The following is a 20,134-nucleotide window of genomic DNA, read 5'->3' as shown; positions in this document are numbered from 1 at the left end:
CGCGTGGATTGGATTAAAGTGAGGGAGAGGTGCGCATAGTCAGCCTCACTCTCTCTTCCCAGATTCCATCTTGTTCCAATGGCAGGACAAAAGTCGAGACAGTTGGAGATGGGCTGGGCGCAGTGGTTGACCAGGGCATCTTTCGTGTCTTGCCATGCTCTCAGCGTACCACGTCGCTTGCAGAAACTGCCTTCATGATTGTTGGTCCTATTTTAATAGGTCTCATCCGCTCAATCCGCCAGAGTCTGTCTTCACATGCTTGGGATAGACAAATCCCTTGCTCACCGAATGTCGAAGACACAACGGCTACTCTCAACCTGGTTTGGCCAGCCTGTCGAAGCTGTTGCCCGGGGTGTGGCCGCTGCGCATGTTACAGCTACTAGGAGCCACAGGTGAGAGCTGTGTCAGGTGGGGACCAAAGGTGTACGAGCTGCCCTAAAAAAAGGGCATGGCATGCCCTCCACCAGAGGTGCTACCCCTCCCTGAACACCCCATACACCCCGATTCTACAATAACTCCTAAGTGTAATGACAAGGGGGAGCAGAGAAGGGGCAATGGATGGGGTCTTGGTTGATTACTATGGGAAAATCCAGAACAGTGGCTTTCAAATTGTTTTCTGTCTTCAATGAAACCTTTGTTTGTTGACAGGGACTTGGGGCAAGTGTTGATGGGATTGCTGAATTGAAAGCTTAAAGAAATTATAATGTGTTGTGAGAATAACCTTGAGGAACAGGAGGAAGAGCTACAGCCAAAACAATAGTCAGATAAGAGAAACAATAGCGTGGGACAGAAATGTAATTTGAAATGTCTCTTGTCGTTCCCTAGTTCTTAGGGTAAGGGCAGGAAGAGGAGAGGCACATTCAGACATGCAAGATTCTACTGTAACCTTATAATAAAAGTGGAATTAGCATTCATAACTTTGGTGTTCTTGCCTGGTCTACCATGAAGGGCTGATATCCATTTAGCAATTCTTGAATGTACCTCTCCCTTCCCTGCCTTCATCCTATGTTCCCACCTTCAGTTCTGGGAGTTGAGGTCCACACATCTTCAAGCTGGCAAGGTTGAGTAACACTGCCACAGACCCATGTCCACAAATAGCCAAAAATAACAATACCAAGATGGAGCACCTTCATTGCAAGGATCTATCTCAGGGGCATTTGAAAAATGGCTTAAAAGGAAAACAAGAAGAACAATTTTAAAAATCATTTTGAGCATACATTTCTAAAAATATAAATAAAACACTTTGATCCAGTCCCAGTTTTATGGAAATAGTGAATAAAATGACAGCAGATGGTTTCTAAGAAATTGGGAACATTTTCAACAAAAAATGGACATGATCCCAGACTCCAGTGCAGTGTTTCTCAACCTCAGCAACTTTTAAGATAGAGGGACTTCATCTCCCAGAATTCCCCAGAATTGGGAAGGTGAAGTCCACACATTGTAAAGTTGCTGAGTTTGAGAAATGCTGCTCTAGAGATTTGATTGGTTTTTTTTTTCTCCCTTCTTCTAGCTCACCCTTTATGCCAACTGCCGTCCAGCTGAACGCACATTTCGTGCTTCAAGCTCCAACTCTTCTTTTCTTTTAATTCTGCTCCTGGGACTCATGATATCTTGTGTCCTAGCCCTATATAGCATATTCATGTAAGTATTAGAGTCCCCTATAATCTTAACAGGGAGCAAGCTCCAATAAATATTTTTGTTGATTTTCATCTTGGGACATCATATGGAATCTATATGATTTACATCTGTAAAAGTAGAATATTAAAAGTGTTGCTAAGCCAATGCTGCTCAACTATAGTTTACACAATAAACCCGATTTGGCTACCTTTAGGCAAAGAGTAAGCCTTAAACTATGGTTTACACACCAATAACCAATGCGCCATGGTGGCGCAGTGGTTAGAATGCAGTATTATAGGCTAATTCTGCCAACTGCCAGCAGTTTGATTCTCCCCGGTTCAAGGTTGACTCAGCCTTCCATCCTTTCGAGGTCGGTAAAATGAGGACCCAGATTGTTGGGTGCAATATTTGCAAACCTCTTAGAGAGGGCTGTAAAGCATTGTGGTGCAGTATATACGTCTAAGAGCTATTGCTATTGCTATTCACAGAACACTTTTGATTCAAAAACAAGCAAACTATGTTATGCTTTGATGAGTGAGCAAAGTGAGCAAGAGTATTATATTTAAGTAAATAAAATACATTTTTAATTGCATTCCCTGCTAGCTACCATCTCACTCCCAATTTTCCCTACAGACTACCGCCTTCAAAAGCATGTGGCCCATTCCGTAATCAATCCACCATGTGGAATGTGGTCAGCAAGGCTGTGTCAGAGTTACCTGCTGGTGCCCAAAACTTCTTGAGATTTGTGGGCTCAGTCGCCTTTTCTGCGCCCTTGTTTCTGCTTCTGAGGTGAGGAATTGTGGCTTCTACAGGAGTCTGGAGAATGGGGCATGGGAAGAAAAGGAGTCTCACATCCTAAGGATTGTACCATCTGGAGTAATATCATAATTATTATTTTCTCTCTCTCTCTCTCTCTGTCTCCATCATTTCTTCAAGCGTCTTCATGTTCTACCTCAAGGCCCTGGCCAACTCATACAGTTCTAGGATCAAAGCTCTCAAAGGACAGCTCCATCTCGTGAGTAGCAAATTAAAAGCAATCCAAAAGTGGGTATGAGATGGTGAAAAATTGACTCCAGGACTGGATAGCTCAAGATGGGCAATGGGCAGGCAGAAAAGATGGGGAGAGGGCAATGATATATTAATTATGGTTCTGCGGATGCAAAGTTGATTCTCTTATAATAATTGTTGGAAAGGACTTCAAATATTATCAAGCAGAAATTTGTGTTTAGAGTTTCTGAGACTAGTAGTCATTTTGCCTCAGCTTAAAAAATTCTAATATTAACTCTGTGCAGGCTTAGTTCCTATCTTGTGAGACTATGGAAGCCAATTAGCTAGCTAGGGAAATTATCTATCTTCTTAAAGACATGCTTCCAGAATCAAAGTCATATGAAATATTAGTACCACTTTATAAAACCTCAGTAACACCATACCTGGAATACTGCATACAGTTTTGGTCACCGCACTACTAAAAAGATGTTGAGACTGTGAAAAAGGTGCAGAGAAGAGCAACTAAGATGATTAAAGGCTTGGAGACTAAAACATATGAAGAACGGTTGTAGGATTTGGGTATGGCCAGTCTAGAGAAAAGAAGGACTAGGGGTGACATGAGAGCAGTATTCCAGTATTTGAGGGGCTGCCACAAACAAGAGGGGGATCAACTTATTTTCCAAAGCACCAGAAGGCAGGACAAGAAAAAATGGATGGAAACTAATCAAGGAGAGAAGCAACCTGGAATTAAGGAGAAACTTCTTAACAGTGAGAACAATTAACCAATGCAACAACTTGCCTTCAGAAGTTGTGGGTGCTTTATCAGTGGAGATTTTTAAGAAGAGACTAGACAGCCACTTGTCTGAAATGGTATAGGATCTCCTGCATGAACAGGGGGTTTGGTTAGAAGACCTCCAAGGTCCTTTCTAGCTCTATTCTATTCAAAGCTTCCTGTACTTAAAAAAAAATTTTTTCAATGAAATGGTGGGATGGAGGAAAGAATGCTAAATTCATACATGACACTACACTGGGATTTTTAAAATTGTTTGCTGAATTAGTTAAAATAATCTGGTTTGTGCAGCATGCTATTCTACAAAGCTTTGGTTTACTCATGCTTTTTTTCCTGCCTTTGAGTCAGTGTTGACCCTTTGATAAGTCCCTGCAGTTTTCTTGGCAAGATTTCAGAAGTGGTTTACCATTGTTTCCTTCCTAGGGTTGAGAGAGAATGACCGGGTCAGGGTCGCACAGCTGACTTTGTCCCTAAAGTGGGATGAGGACTCATAGTCTTTAGTTTCTAGCAGTCTAACAGTTTGTAGCCTGCTGCTTTACCCACCACACCAGCTCCACAAGGAGCGGAGCAGCAAATAGCAGGAAGCTGGTAGAACAGTAACAAGCCCAAATGCCCTTCAGTCTTAGGTTCCAAAATTCAATTATCTGCATCTGTTAGAGCAGGGGTCTTCAAACTTGGCCCTTTTATGACTTGTGGACTTCAACTCCCAGAATTCCTCAGCCAGGCACACTGGCTGAGGAATTCTGGGAGTTGAAGTCCACAAGTCATAAAAGAGCCAAGTTTGAAGACCCCTGTGTTATGAGTTTCATGGATGACAATTGCCATCTTGCCCCTCTACCCTAGGCTGATGCCCCACTCAAACCCAGGTGGATATATCTCAGAAAGGGAAGCCCCCTCCCCCCACCACCTCAGGCTCATCCATATCTCTGTGGTTGTCTATGCACGCTCAGCTGCTTCATCCACTATCGAATTGTGAGAGAGACTTCATTGCTTTCAATGTTCTCTTTCTCTCAGGAGGGTCAGGACAAGTTCTTCCTCCTGAAACGGATTTCAGAATTGAGCCAGTGAAAGACAAGAAATGTCTACGAGAATACACCTTTGTCATCTTAATCAGCAATACTTCAAGATATGCTAGTTAAATAAATAAATAAATAAATAACTTTTATGTTATGGTTTTTAAATTGCACTGCAGCACTGTACTATGGTGGCCTCCAAGTTCCTCTGAAAATTGTTGCTCAGTTATAATTTTTAACAAAACAGAAGGGAAAAACTATTAAATACGGAGAAATTATATTATATTATATATCCATTTAGCTCTAATGAATTAGCAGCTGCTTGACTTTGTCTGGACTCAGAAGCGAGGTTGGGTCAAATCAGCTGAATAATTAGAAAGAAGACCACTAGAGCAAGCATTCTTGAGCCATGGTGGCACAGTGGTTAGAATGCAGTACTGCAGGCTACTTCTGCTGACTGCCAGCTGCCTGCAGTTTGGCAGTTCGATTCTCACCAGCTCAAGGTTGACTCAGCCTTCCATCCTTCCGAAATCGGTAAAATGAGGATCCAAATTATTGGGGCAATATGCTGACTCTGTAAACCGCTTAGAGAGGTCTGTAAAGCGGTATTTAAGTCTAAGTGCTATTGCTATTCTCAAACTGGAACCCCTTAAAATGATCATTTGTATTGTAAGGTTTTCCACTTAGCCTCACAACTGCCCCAGCATTACTCAGGAATTTAAAAGAGCCAAAGAAACTCCTGAGTCGAGGTTTCAGCAAGCAAACAACTTTTATTTTGATCAAAATAGAGTTGGGTGACCCCATCTCTCTTTGTGGCTGGTAGAGAGATGAAGGCAACAACAAGGAAAGATGTCTTCCACCTTTTATACCTTTCCAGAACAAAAAGATCAGGTCTTGGTGCCAGGCATAAGATGGCACAAAAAAATAATTCCTAGATTGTTGTGTCCTGAGCCTGCAAAAGCAGGCTCGGGACGTTGCAAGAGTCCCGGGCATTTGCAAAAGCTGCCCGGGACCAGACTGAGTGGCGCCGGCCTTGCGCACATGCGCAAGGCGGGAAAAGACCGCCTTGTGATTGGTTGGATTTGCCCGGGGATCAGAAGGTATAAATAGAGGCCTGCGTGCCTCTGCTCGGGTTGNCGGCCGGCCTGGCGTAGTTTGATTATGTTTTAGTGGGGGTTTTTGTATGGGGTGTTTTTAGAACAGGCCTGTTATTTAATTTGATTTTAGAACAGAAACTATTTATTTATTATTGTGGTTTTTAGTATCGCCTGTTCACCGCCCTGAGTCCCGTAAGGGAGATAGGGCGGTATATAAATTTAATAAATAAAATAAATAATAAATAAATAAAAGTAGAGAAGCAACCTGGAATTAAGGAGAAACCTCTTAACAGTGAGAACAATTAACCAATGCAACAACGTGCCTTCAGAAGTTGTGGGTGCTTTATCAATGGAGATTTTAAAGAAGAGACTAGACAGCCACTTGTCTGAAATGGTATAGGATCTCCTGCATGAACAGGGGGTTGGGTTAGAAGACCTCCAAGGTCCCTTCTAGCTCTATTCTATTCAAAGCTTCCTGTACTTAAAAGTTTTTTTTTCAATGAAATGATGGGATGGAGTAAAGAATGCTAAATCCATACATGACACTACACTGGGATTTTTAAAATTGTTTGCTGAATTAGTTAAAATAATCTGGTTTGTGCAGCATGCTATTCTACAAAGCTTTGGTTTACTCATGCTTTTTTTTCTGCCTTTGAGTCAGTGATGACCCTTTGATAAGTCCCTGCAGTTTTCTTGGCAAGATTTCAGAAGTGGTTTACCATTGTTTCCTTCCTAGGGTTGAGAGAGAATGACCGGGTCGCACAGGATCGCACAGCTGACTTTGTCCCTAAAGTGGGATGAGGACTCATAGTCTTTAGTTTCTAGCAGTCTAACAGTTTGTAGCCTGATGCTTTACCCACCACACCAGCTCCACAAGGAGCGGAGCAGCAAATAGCAGGAAGGTGGTAGACAAGCCCAAATGCTTCAGTCTTAGGTTCCAAAATTCAATTATTTGCATCTGTTAGAGCAGGGGGTCTTCAAACTTGGCCCTTTTATGAGTTGTGGACTTCAACTCCCAGAATTCCTCAGCCAGGCACAATGGCTGAGGAATTCTGGGAGTTGAAGTCCACAAGTCATAAAAGGGCCAAGTTTGAAGACCCCTGTGTTATGAGTTTCATGGATGACAATTGCCATCTTACCCCTCTTCCCTAGGCTGTGGCTGATGCCCCACTCAAACCCAGGGGGACATATATCAGAAAGGGGAAGCCCCCTCCCCCCTACCTCAGTTTCATCCATATCTCTGTGGTTGTCTATGCATGTTCAGCTGCTTCATCCACTATCGAATTGTGAGAGAGACTTCATTGCTTTCAATGTTTTCTTTCTCTCAGGAGGGTCAGGACAAGTTCTTCCTCGTGAAACGGATTTCAGAATTGAGCCAGTGAAAGACAAGAAATGTCTACGAGAATACACCTTTGTCATCTTAATCAGCAATACTTCAAGATATGCTAGATGGACAGCATATAAATTTAATAAATAAATACATAAATAACTTTCATATTATGGTTTTTAAATTGCACTGCAGCAATGTACTATGGTGGCCTCCAAGTTCCTCTGAAAATTGTTGCTCAGTTATAATTGTTAACAAAACAGAAGGCAAAAATGATTAAATATGGGGAAATTATATTATATTATATATCCATCTAGCTCTAATGAATTAGCAGCTGCTTGACTTTGTCTGGACTCAGAAGCGAGGTTGGGTCAAATCAGCTGAATAATTAGAAAGAAGACCACTAGAGCAGGGCTTTTCAACCTTTTCACCCACTGTACCACTTTTAGGATATGGCAACATCCGAGTACCACCAGTCACCTAACAAGGTGTCAAAAACTTGATGACCACCCAAAAAAAAAGGAAAAAAGGGATAAAGTACAGGTAGTCCTCGACTTATAACAGTTCGCTTAGTGACTGTTCGAAGTTACAGTGGCACTGAAAAAAATCCCCCCCAAGCCACAGCCTAGCAAGACACCTGCCTGCCCACCCGGCGGCGCTCTTCCTCCTGTCTGAGGTTTTCATTGTTGTGAGCATTTCTGTTGAGGATTGGCAGCAGGGGTGGAGTGAAGGGTATTTGGTTTTTATTCCCCCCGTCTGCTGGGTGGTTGCAGCAGGTTTTAGTCACTTCACATAACCCTGGGACACTGTGACCGTCATAAATATGAATCAGTTGCCAAGCATCTGAATGTAAATCACAAGACCCTGGAGATGTTGCAACATTCCAGATGATTGGCGCTTCTTCTGGGCTCAGCAGAAGCACCAGGATCAGCGCCGAGCTCCAGCTGGAGACTGGCGCTGATCCTGGCGCTTCCGCTGAGCCCTGACAGCTCTGCAGCTCCAGCCATCTCTCACTCAGGCTTGTGCGGTGCTGCCACCGGTTCAGCTCATTCCCCTCCCCCACTACTTTTCTGGGATGGTCGCGTACCACCTGCCAGGTGCCAATGTACCACAGGTGGTACCCGTACCACTGGTTGAAAAGCCCTGCACTAGAGCAAACATTCTTGAGCCATGGTGTCACAGTGGTTAGAATGCAGTATTGCAGGCTACTTCTGCTGACTGCCGGCTGCCTGCAGTTTGGCAGTTCGATTCTCACCAGCTCAAGGTTGACTCAGCCTTCTATCCTTCCGGCAAAATGAGGATCCAAATTATTGGGGCAATATGCTTACTCTGTAAACCGCTTAGAGAGGTCTGTAAAGCGGTATATAAGTCTAAGTGCTTATTGCTATTCTCAAACTGGAACCCCTTAAAATGATCATTTGAATGATTCAAGTAAAATTAATAATTTCATCAGGAATTAGACTGAGCAAGAAAAACTGTCACTGATTAAAAGATGCCATATATACAGTACTGTATACTCACATATAAGCCGATTTATGGAAAACCATTCCTCAAATTTTTAAACAAAATATTATGAAAAGTGTGGCACCTGTACATAAGCCAATCCTTTGAATTTTTTGTTTTTTTTAATTTTCACAATTAGCTTATTCATGGATAGGTTTATACATGAATCTTTTAAAAATGCATTACCATATAAATCAAAATCTGGTGGTAAAATAACGGAACACTGAATAAATTATTCTTTAAATTGTTGCCAATCCATAAACTAGAAAGCTCCTGATATTTGTAGACATAAGTTGTCATTGCACGCATTGTTATGAAAGAAAATCCAACAAAGGATTTATATCCAAGTATCTACATTGAATTAAATTGTTCCTGGAGGGTGATCGTTCCAGTTTAATCATTGTCATGGTTTCACTATATGTGACTTTGGACAGATTAGTATCTTTAACTTTTGTATCCCCCAACAATAATGGATGGACAATTATAGACTTATTTGCAGTACTATTAAGGATTACTAAATCATGCCAGAATGACTCTAATACAGGTAATCCTTAATTTATGACTACAACTGAGACCAGAACTTCTGTTGTGAAGCCAGGGAATTGTTAAGTGAATCACACCCAATTTTACAACGTTTTTGCCATGGTTGTTAAGCAAATCACTTACAGATGTTAAGTTAATTACATGGTTGTTAAGCAACCCGATTTACTTTGCTTGCTAGAAGCCGGCTGGGAAGGTTGCAAATGGTGATCACAGGACCCCAGGAAGCTGCAATTGTCATAGATCAGACATGTCAAACTCACGATGTCACGTGACGTCGCGCAACGTATTGGAGCTTTTTCGCCATTGCCGGCAATGGGGTGGGCGTGATTTCCCGATGACATGTCCGGCCTGCGGGCCGGCAGTTTGACACCCGTCATAGATACATATGAATTGTCAACTGCACCAATTTTAATCATGTGACCGTGGGGATGCTGTGATTGTAAGTGCAAGTATTGGTTGTATGTCATTTTTGTCAGTGTTGTTATAACTTCGAATGGTCACTAAACAAATGGTTGTAAGTTGAGCACCACCTGTAAGCAGTCAGTGTTAGTCAGATGTGGAGGGAAGAATGTTTGGCTAAATAGTCACTGATTTGAACTAGCTGCATTTCTTTCTTATGCTTAAACATAAATTTCAAATATTTAAAAGTTGATCCAAGTACTGTAGTACATAATTTAAATAATATTTAATTTTTTAAAGCCATATTATTCTATAACATGAGGTTGATTGGCTGAAATAAACGTATTTCTACTACAGTACTGCAAAACGCTATGCACCCAGTAATACATTTCAAACTACAGTATTCTCTTTTGATATAGCGGCCATAAATACCTAAATTTTGAGCTACAAAATTGCAGAAGACTATTAGGCAACAGCAAATGGATAGAGAAAGCCAAATCTTTGCTCAGTCTTGCAGTTGTCTGGATTGTATTTGTATATAACAGTGATCAACATAGTCTTCTGCTCGTTAACACTGGGAAAATGGTAAAAACAGAACATAAAACCCATAAATTCAGCAAAACGATACCCTCGATGATACAGGCTCATCATTCTCCATATGGTCTTTGGAAGAGGTGTTTTCCTCAATTTCTGGGAAGGTACTAACCTAGTCTCGAGAGGAATGCTACTCTATAAAATAAGGGGTAGAACATAAAAGTAAAATTTATAAGCTCTGGACCACTAACAATTTCCCCCCCAGAAACATGTGCTAGATGGGTCAATTCCACTAGGAGAAAGCAGTACTGAAACTCTAAAGTGCCTCTGGAAATGTATTGGTGGCCAGTTAGGGACCTGGGGCACAGATGTTCCATGGTTGACAAAAACGTATTGAGTTTTTAAGATTTTTTAAAATTTCACCTGTATTTCTTTATAAGTAACTCAAGGCAGTGAATACACCTAGTACTTCTTCCTGTTCCTATTTTCCTCACAACAACCCTCTGAGGTGAGTTGAGCTGAGGTAGTGCCTGGCCCAAAGTCACCCAGATGATTTTTCATGCCTAAGGCAGAACTAGAACTCACTGCCTGCTGATTTCTAGGCCAGCACCTTAAGCACTACACCAAACTGGCTTTTGCCATTAAAGCGATGTTTCCCAATCTTAGCCATTTAAAGTGATGTTGACTTCAATTCCCAGAATATCCCAGCCACATTCATCTTAAAATGGCTAGGGTATTCTGGGAGCTGAAATTCACACATCTTAAAATGGCTACGGTTGGGAAATACTTCCTAAAGGAGTGCTATAGGCTAAGGCAGCTCCTATAGAGTGCATTGCAGTAGTCCAACTGTGCAGTGAAAAGAGTTACTGATGTCCAGTCTTCCCTTCCACAGTGCTGCAAGTGACACTTAATTTAGCATGTAGGGAGAAATGGTAAAGTGTGTTTTAAAAAGCAAATACCACTCTTGGTCTCACAATCACAGATTTTTCAGCATTCAACAAATATAATTCCCAATTCTTAGTACGGTCAATCCAAACCAATGATTTTCCAAACCTGGCCACTTTAATGTGTGTGGACTTCATTTCCCAGAATTCTCCAGCCAGCATGTGGCCAAGTTTGAAGAACACTGGTCCAAACCAATCAAATAGCAGCTCCGGATGCAAAGGCCGCCCGAGTTCGCGCAGGCAAACATGAGTGGATGCAATGAAGCACGTACAGTACGGAGGCAACGGCAACGCCCCTAATAGAGCAAGGGGGCGGAGCTCGATGGCAGCCGGTGAAGAACGATTCAGGAAACGGAGGACATTTGTGGCGATTCTAGCATTGTCATAAGCTGCGGGAATGAATATTCTTCCTAAGAAGTCGTGGCATGTTCGCAACAAAGACAATGTGGCTCGCGTACGCCGGGACGAAGCAGAGGCTGAAGTTCAGCGACAAAAGAGGGAGGCCCGAGTCCTATTAGCTGAACAGGAGGTAAATAATCATGAAAGGGCATGCGCAAAGAGGACCGCACTGTAAGGTTTGGAATTATTGCGCATGCGCTGCATTCCAAGTCGCAATAGTAAAAACTACTGCGCATGCGGCTTCTGTTCATCTTTTTTTTTTCTGGAGGAAATATTTCTGGGAGGGAAATGAATGTCAAATTTATTTCTTTTTAAGTCGAATTTCGGTTATGATAATACTTTGCATCTAATCAAATCCATAAAAGTTAAGTGCTTCCAAATGGACAGAACTAACTCCCTAGTGAGGAAGTGAGGTCAAAATAACTCTTTGATTACATTTAAGAAAAAGCTTTATATGGGATCTAAACGTTCTGTCTGGATCTATCTCCTTGTTCATTCTGCATACAGAATGATCCTACATTCATCTCCCTGCATGTATTAATAAACCAAGCCAAACCTGAATTTTATGCAGACTTTTAGAAAAAATCTGAACAAGGTGGCAGGCAGTTTGCTTTTGACAACAGTGGGATTCCATGGTTGTCAGAATCAAACTGCCTGCCTCCTTGTTCAGATTTTCTCTATTCTGTAATACAGAAGCATCCTCGGTTAAAAAAGAATGCATTTAAACAAATCAGAAAGATGACTTGAGCCTCAAAGTTATATTTGGGATGTTCTTATATATTCCAAGAATGAGATTTCTTTACATTTCTGCTGGGAAGATATTCTAATGACGTGGGCCATCTGTTGAAAAGCCTGATATAGTTTTATTTATCTAATGATTCAATTTACATAGCTGTCCATCTCAACAATGACTCTGAATGGGGGTCAGTGATAAAATTAAAATAATACACACACACAAGCCAAAATACACAGCAGCTAAGAAAATCAACACTCTTCCAAAGATGCAGAAGACCGATCACTTGGCATGCTTGGAGCCCCAGACTCGAACACAGTGCCAGGTTTTTGGAGCTTTATGAAAGGCAGCAGTTTTATCCGAGGTTATAATTGGCAGCTAACTGTGAATGTGAAACACCATTCAGTACCTGGGATTCTTCTGTACATCTGGCCTGAATGGATTAAATTTGAGAAAAGCCTAATTTAAGAACAGCCAGTCTGAAAGGCCCTAGTTTTAAACCGAGGAAATAAATTCTTTGCCAAAATTGATTTTACTTAGTCTGGGATTTGATTGAAATCAGGATATCTGCTGCTGTTATTAAATCAGTGGAAGAAAGAAGAAAACTGACAAGGTGTCATAGGACTATTTTTGTTATTCTTCTAATGTTGGAGATCCCATTGCTGTTTCCTTTCGTCTGAGGCAGTGATGGTGAACCTTTTAGAGACTGAGTGCCCAAAAACTGGCCCCGCCCCCACTCCACCCCCTGCCTGTCCCCGCTCTGCCCCCCATCCCCCGCCCCGCCTGCCCACAGGACCACTCAATGCCTCCACGGCCCGCCACAGATCGCCCAGGCAACCCAGCAGCGCTATGGCGGCCACACCCTCTGCCCGCGCCCTGCAGCATCAACTGCATGATGGGGTGTGAGGGCAGAATCTTGTCTACGCTGCCTGGCTGCCATGTCCTTGGCTGCGCTGCTCCGTGTGGGCCACGCTCAAGGGCGACTCTCCTTCAGGGGGGCTGCTGGAGAGGAGGGGGTCGCAGGGGAAGGCAAGGCTGGGGCAACGGCATGTGTGCCCACAGAGAGGGCTCCGAGTGCCGCCTCTGGCACCTGTGCCATAGGTTCGCCACCACTGGTCTGAGGCATAAGTTAATATGTAGGGAACCACTGAATGAGATGTAAAGCTCTGCATGATTTATTAAAGTGCCTTTTTGTGTACTTCTCCTACACTAACACTCTTTTAATGTTTTTTTCTTCGCCTTTAATGACACAGTCTATATCAGTGGTGGTGAACCTCTGGCACACGTACCAAAGGCGGCACTTGGAGCCCTCTCTGTGGGCACGTGTGCCATCGCCCCAGCCCCGTCTCCCCCTGCGGCCCCCTCCTCTCCAGCAGCCCCCAGGCGTGGCCTGCATGGAGCAGCACAGCCAAGGACATAGCCGGGCAGCAGGGACAAGACTCTGCCCTCGCGCTCCATAGTGTACAGATGCTGCTGCAGGGTGTGGGCGGAGGGCGTGGCTGCCATGGTGCTGCAAGGCTGCCTGGGTGATCTGCTACGGTGGGCCATTGAGGCAGTGCATGGCCCTGTGGGCGGGTGGAGCAGGGGGCAGAGCAAGCAGGGCGAGAGGTGGAGCAGGGGCGGGGGGCGGTTTTTGGGCACTTGGTCTCTAAAAGGTTCACCATCACTGGTCTATATCCTGAATTGAAACAATTTATCCTTATTACAACAGGAAGTCAATTATCATGCAGTAAATTAAATAGAATGATGCGAGAGATTAAAAAGTTGGAAAGGTGATTGTTGATACATAGAGAATAATGATACAAGATAATAAAGGAAATCTTCAAAATCAAGGATCTGCCATTATTTGTGTCCTTGATTGTATTACTGTAGTCCTATTATCTGAGGAGTCGTCTAATTTAGAGGATAGCTGCTTTATCCACATTCTATTTAAACACAATAATTAAATGTAGACTCTTATGGCGCAAATGTGTTAGATTTGTTTTTATTACCATCTTACTTGCTCTTGACGTGAAACACACAGAGGCTTCCATGCTATTTAGGATGTTGTCTTGGACAAATAGAAGCGTTGACCTAAATATGAGCTTTGGACAAATATCTGCCTTTGATTCTAGGCCCGGACTGAACTGTTACGGAAGAAAGCACGTCTGTCAGCTCCAGGAGGTGATAAGAGTGGCTCAGACCTTATTTCTTTGGATTCAGAAAAGCCCTCAGGACATCTTAACCTCTTTCAGGGGTTGCAAGAGGTCGGCAACAAAGAATACGAGGAGGAGAAGAAGCAGGAAAAGGTAATGGTGGGAAGTAAGATTGGAGTTTGCCAAAATTCTGTTTTCTCTAGTTTGCCTACTTGGGCACTGAGAGCTTTGAGATAGGCAGGCTCCCGTTTATGGGTTCTGAGAACGAAGTATGGACAGTAGCATTAATATTTAGGCACAGACCTTTTAAATATATTAAATAAATCTGCTTGTTGGTAAATGGAATCCTGATTTAGCAGGTTTTTTTTTTACATGGACTGTATTTTTCCTTCCTGATAATCTAAACAACTTCAGGCTAATATGTCGATGAAAACTCTTCAGTCATTCAGGCAAAGGTGTCTGAAGGTTGAATCACGGCAACTGGATTCAACTTTCAGACATCTTTGTCTGGATGACTGCGAGTTTTCACTGACATATTGCAACACATTTTGGAGAGGAAGCCCTGAGATTGTGGCAAGAGTTGGTACATTTCAGTGACTCTCTGCCGAACTAGCTTGCTCTGACTGATGAAGCTGCTTGGAGGAGCAGTGAAACGTCTCAGACTAATAAAATAATAAAAAAGTCCTGTTACCACGATTCAACCTTCGGACAACTTCAGCTAACTTTTGTATCCTAAATAATCAGGTGTTTGTACCTTAAACCAGAGTAGCCCAATGCCTATTGGTTACTGTTAACTAAAACCTGTCAGGAGAAGGGAGGGATTATAATCAATTAATTATATTCTACATTGGATCCCAGGGAATCCACTGAATCCACGATAAGCAGTTTGCTTTAGAGAAGAAGAATAGGGCAATACTTCTTTGGAGAGAAATTATATACTTGGATCACCAGAGTGTGTCCATAAGATGGATGGATGGATGGATGGATAGCATGACTAATTTCCTTGGCTTTTTATTCCTTACAGGAACGAAAGGAAAAAGCTCTAGGTATCCTGACTTACTTGGGCCAAAGTGCGGCAGAGTCTCAGACCTCTGCTCCCTGGTACCAGGAGCTGCCAGATCGGAGCAAAGCCATTGCCAAGGATGAGAAACTTAAGGGAAGGCTGGACCCCCTGGCTGAGATGGGGAAATATTTATACAAGAAGAAGTCCTCTCATAAAAAGGAAGAAAAGAAAGAAAAAGGAAAACCAAAGCACAAAGAAAGCAAAGGGAACCTAGCACTTAGGTGGGTACCCTTTTTGTTGTGCACTCAGGAAAATTTGCCAATATCGAGTAGCAAATGGCTGTTCGGTGACTGTGATGGGAGTTTTTTTGTTTTTTGTTTTAGAGCATCCACGAGTCAACCGCTCTCTCTTTGTCAGATAGCTTTGACTTTTGGAGAAGAAGCGGGGAGAAACTAAGTGGACTCTAAATTGAAGCCCTTGCTTGATGTAGATAGAACATCAACCTGCAAGAAACAAACTAAGGTTAATACTTAGGGAATCTGGAGGTGTATTTTTGGGCTGATGTTGTTGGAAGAGATATCACTCTGGAGAGCACAATATAGAAGGGTGGGCCTACTGGTGTTTGAGGATTAGATCAGATTTTGTATATAGCTCTCAAGCTGCCTTCGTGAGGCCAGTGTTTTAGCTGTTTTATTGGGATGCATCTTTCGCTTGTCTTGAATAAAGCCAGCTATGTGTAGCCGTTATAGAATCACAGGGCATGACAGTATCAGCTATGTTGGAGTTAAGCCGATTAAAAGAATAGCCATTCTAATGCTGCAGTACTTCATATTCTATGCCTGACATTATATTATCAGCTAGTTTTAACTGGACCTTTAGGAATACAAAAGCAAATCTGTCCTGCTGAACTATACAGGTAGTCCTCGACTTACAGTGGAGCCCAAAATTTCAATTGCTGAGCAAGACAGTTAAGCGAGTTGTGTCCCATTTAATGATCTTTTGCCACAGTTGTTAAGCAAGTCTGGCTTCCCCCACTGACTTTGCTTGTCAGAAGCTAGCTGGGAAGGTTATAAATGGTGATCACATGACTTTGGGACATGCGATGCATGTCGCTTGTCAAGTATCCAAATTTTGAACAAGTGACCATGGCACTGTAACTTCAAATAGTCACTAAACGGATGGCTGTATGTCGAGGACTAGCAATAGCACTTACATAGCATATTCTGCCTTACAGCACTCTCTGAGCGATTTAGATATCAGCATTTTGCCTCCCAACAATCTGAGTCCTCATTTTACCGATCTTGGAAGGATGAAATGCTGAGTCAACTTTTGAGCGCTGCCAGGATCGAAATCCTGGCTGTGGGCAGTTAGCCTGTAATACTGCATTCTAACCACTGTGCCACCATGGCTCCTACAACTTGTAATTTCTTCCCTACAATTCAGTGCATACCTGGAGAGCCCAAAACATCTGATCGAGGAGACACAATTTAGGCAAGCCGTATCTTTGCGGCTCTTCACTTAGAAGAGCAAGGATTGATGAACTTTCCTGGGTCCCGTATCTCTTCACTTCCCTTCCTATCGTTTTCTCTTTTCCTTCACAGGCCTCCATCTTCTTCCACATCATGCTCTCTAGAACAGCTCCGCCAGGAGAGGTTGCAGCGTGAGCAGGCAGAACGAGCTCGAACGGAATCTCTTCTTGCCCAGAGATCTGGAATGGGTCCACTCCGGGAGGAAGAAGAGGAAATGGATGAAAGGAAACGTGGCTACAATTCACAGTTCAACCCTCAGCTGGCAAGAAAGAGAGTAGTGAGAGACAGTCGAATTGAGTGGGTGTAAAGCAGGAAATCTGGTTAGTCAAACCCAATTCCTTCAGCTGAAAATGTTCAGTGCAAAATGCTTCATAGAATTCCTGGCCAAAAATGTCTTTGTCATATAGCCTCTAGGACAGCTTTTACTCAATTATTATCAGTCCTTGGAACACAATATTGAGCAGGAAAATCAGCCAAGCAATTAATAAATCTATTTTTGCTGTTTGCCTTGAATTGCCAGAAAATAGATAAAAGCTGGATTGATAAAGGATACCATTTCCTGATCCAGTAACTTGCCTAAATTTTTATAGCTTTCCTGAAGGAAAATAAAAAAGTTTTTAAAAGGCATCACGTGGATGATTCTGAATTTAATTTTAAAAGTCAGAAGTAGCAGCAGCAGCAAACCCATCTCACGCAGTATGGAGAACTGAGGCAGTGCCATGTACATCTGTCTCAAAATATTAATTTACTGCCCTAAGAGATGGACCAAGGTATTAATTAAAAGCACCAAACCTGGGATACACTGAGTTCTTCAAGAACGAATGGTGGAAGATCCTGGAGGGATCATTCTTCCGTTTTTTTGTACGTGGTCCAGTTAGTTAAGAAAATTAGTATTGCCAGTTTCCTGCTGTTGTAATTCAGTGCTCGTCTTTGTATGTGATCTTCTGCCATTAGGGAAATGAGCACAAGAATGATTTTGGACCACTATGAAGATTTATCCCTATAATAAGAGCATTTTGTAATGTTATATTCTCTAGATCAGGGCTTTTCAACCTTTTCACCCATTGTACCACTTTTAGGATATGGCAACATCCAAGTACCACCAGCAAAGTGTCAAAAACTTGACCAAAAAAAAAAAGGAAAAAAGTAATAAAGTACAGGTAGTCCTCGACTTACAATAGTTCGCTTAGTGACTGTTTGAAATTACAATGGCACTGAAAAAAGTGCCCCTCAAGCCACAGCCAAGCAAGACACCTGCCTGCCCACCCAGCCGCGCTCTTCCTCCTGAGGTTTCCATTGTTGTGAGCATTTCTGTTGATTGGCAGCGGGGGTGGGGTGAGGGGGTGTTTGGTTTTTATTCCCCCCCGTTTGCTGGGTGGTTGCAGCAGGTTTTGGTCACTTCACATGACTCTGGGACACTGACCATCATAAATATGAATCAGTTGCCAAGCATCTGAATGTAAATCACAAGACCCTGGAGATGCTGCAACATTCCAGCTGATTGGTGCTTCTTCAGGGCTCAGCAGAAGCACCAGGATCAGCGCCGAGCTCCAGCTGGAGACTCGCGCTTCCACTGAGCCAACAGCCCCGAAGAAGCACCAATCAGCTGGAAAGTGGCACTGATCCTGGCGCTTCTGCTGAGCCCTGACAGCCCTGCAGCTCCAGCCGTCTCTCGCTCAGGCTTGTGCGGTGCTGCCACCGGTTCAGCTCATTCCCCTCCCCCGTTACCACTTTTCTAGGATGGTCGCGTACCACCTGCCAGGTGCCAATGTACCACAGGTGGTACCCGTACCACTGGTTGAAAAGCCCTGCTCTAGTTGTGAAAGACTGGAGTACTTCACAGTAATGCAGGCTAAGTGATGTAAGAAAGGTTGTGATATGCTAATTAGCCAAATTATATAAAAACAGGATTGTGCAGATCGTCCATGACTTGAAATTTCAAGGCCACATCTTACAAGGATACTTCCTGAACAATAGTCATAGTTTTGATTGGCTTATTCCACTTGAGAAAGTGGTTTGCAACATGACTTAAAAGCTTAGCACACTTTGTGTACTGGAAACAGTCATGATTTACTGTCTGTGATCAGATTACTGCAGGATTCTCCCAGATTGATTGTGAAATAATAGCCACAATTTGCTTCACATGTTGTATCTGGCTGCTTCTTCATTATCCAAATAAACATTTCCCTTTTAATATATTAAATTGTCATTCTGATGTTGTCCTGGTCAGCCATAAGTTATATTATTTTGGAGTATTACAAACTGTCAAAAAATGGCATGTGGCTGGAAAGCACGCCAAGGAAATTTACTTCTAGTCATATTTATAAAAATAAATTTTCTTGGTTTAGGCTTCTAAGTAGGTTTGATAAAGGTGACATCATCACTACCACATGCATACTTCATGTACAGAGAATGTGGCTTCCAGCCCTTAAATGGGCTCAAAAGGATAGCACTGGAGGCAATACAGGCAGTCCTTGACTTACAACAGTTCATTTAGTGACTGTTTGAAGTTACAACAGCACTAAAAAAAGTGACTTATGACCATTTTTCACACGACCATTTGCAGCATTCCCATGGTCACATAATCAAAATTCAAACATTTGGCAACCAATTCATATTTATCCCAGGGTCACGTGATCACTTGTGACCTTTTGACAAGCAAAGTCAGATTCATTAACAACTGTGCTATTAACTTTGCAGTGATTCATATAACAGTGGCAAGAAAGGTCATAAAACGGCAAGATTCACCTAACAGAAAACGTTGGGCTCAATTGTGGTCATAAGTCAAGGACTACCTGTATATTCCAGGGAGCCTCCAGACAGGGCTTGAATATATTATGTGTCATTCTGGCTCACAGCTCATATCCCAAAAGATTATGGAGTCCTTTCTCCCACCCCCAAGGTTTGGTGGTTTTCGTCTCCCTTCCCTGTACAACAGAAGAAGAACACTCATATAAAACTATTTATTCATAAATATTTTCCAAAATGAAAATAGGCTTACGAAAAAATATCTTAACAGCGGCGTGGGCAGGATGCTCCAGTTCAGGGGGCTGGTTGAGGAGAGATCGGTCCCACCTCCCCCCCACAAGTTTTCCCAAATGTCTCCCTTTCCAATTAGGAATAAATTGCAAGTCTTATTGGGGAGGGGGGTGTCTTCCTGTGGGAGGAGCAGCAGATTAGATACAAGCTCTTATCAAATTTACGGTGGCAATATTTTGGAACATTGGAAAGGAAAGGAAAAGCAGCTGTTGGGGAGAATGTAGAATCCCTAACATCATTGTTCCAGTCAGGAAAGGGACTCTTCCAAATGAGGACAACTAAGGGCATAGGGATCTCCTTACAACTTGCAGAAAAAGCAAGTCAAAATTAGGGCAGCCAAAAGCTGACAGGGGCCAATCCACCAGAATTTCCGTGGTCACCGGGAGACTTTGTAACCTGAGGTTGATGCTCCCAAATTTGCAATCCTATTATTTTTTGCCAATCTGCCATTTTCAGCAATGGCGAGTGGACGAGGGGTCGGAGAACGGTCACCATAAGGTTCATGGGACCTGATATTGTCAAGGTCACATTGGGCATTTGAT

At 42.8% G+C, this 20,134-nt stretch overlaps 1 protein-coding gene and 1 pseudogene across 1 annotated transcript; both read left to right on the top strand.

The window, feature by feature from the left end:
- LOC107283082 overlaps positions 1 to 6,886 on the top strand; it is a 33,326-nt pseudogene extending 26,440 nt beyond the window's left edge.
- Positions 6,887 to 11,061: 4,175 nt separating this feature from the next.
- On the top strand, positions 11,062 to 17,620 carry LENG1 (leukocyte receptor cluster member 1). Its single transcript, XM_015810959.1, has 4 exons — positions 11,062 to 11,283; positions 14,001 to 14,174; positions 15,046 to 15,305; positions 16,626 to 17,620. Exons 1-4 carry the CDS (start codon positions 11,152 to 11,154, stop codon positions 16,858 to 16,860), a joined length of 801 nt encoding a protein of 266 aa, XP_015666445.1. The 5' UTR covers positions 11,062 to 11,151; the 3' UTR covers positions 16,861 to 17,620.
- The last annotated feature ends 2,514 nt before the right edge of the window (positions 17,621 to 20,134 follow it).

This window comes from Protobothrops mucrosquamatus, unplaced genomic scaffold (assembly GCF_001527695.2).
Source record: "Protobothrops mucrosquamatus isolate PMUCROS unplaced genomic scaffold, P.Mucros_1.0 scaffold25, whole genome shotgun sequence".
Taxonomy (NCBI): Eukaryota; Metazoa; Chordata; class Lepidosauria; order Squamata; family Viperidae; genus Protobothrops; species Protobothrops mucrosquamatus.
The sequence above is the reverse complement of the archived record's forward strand: the minus strand, read 5'-3'. Positions and strand labels throughout refer to the sequence as shown.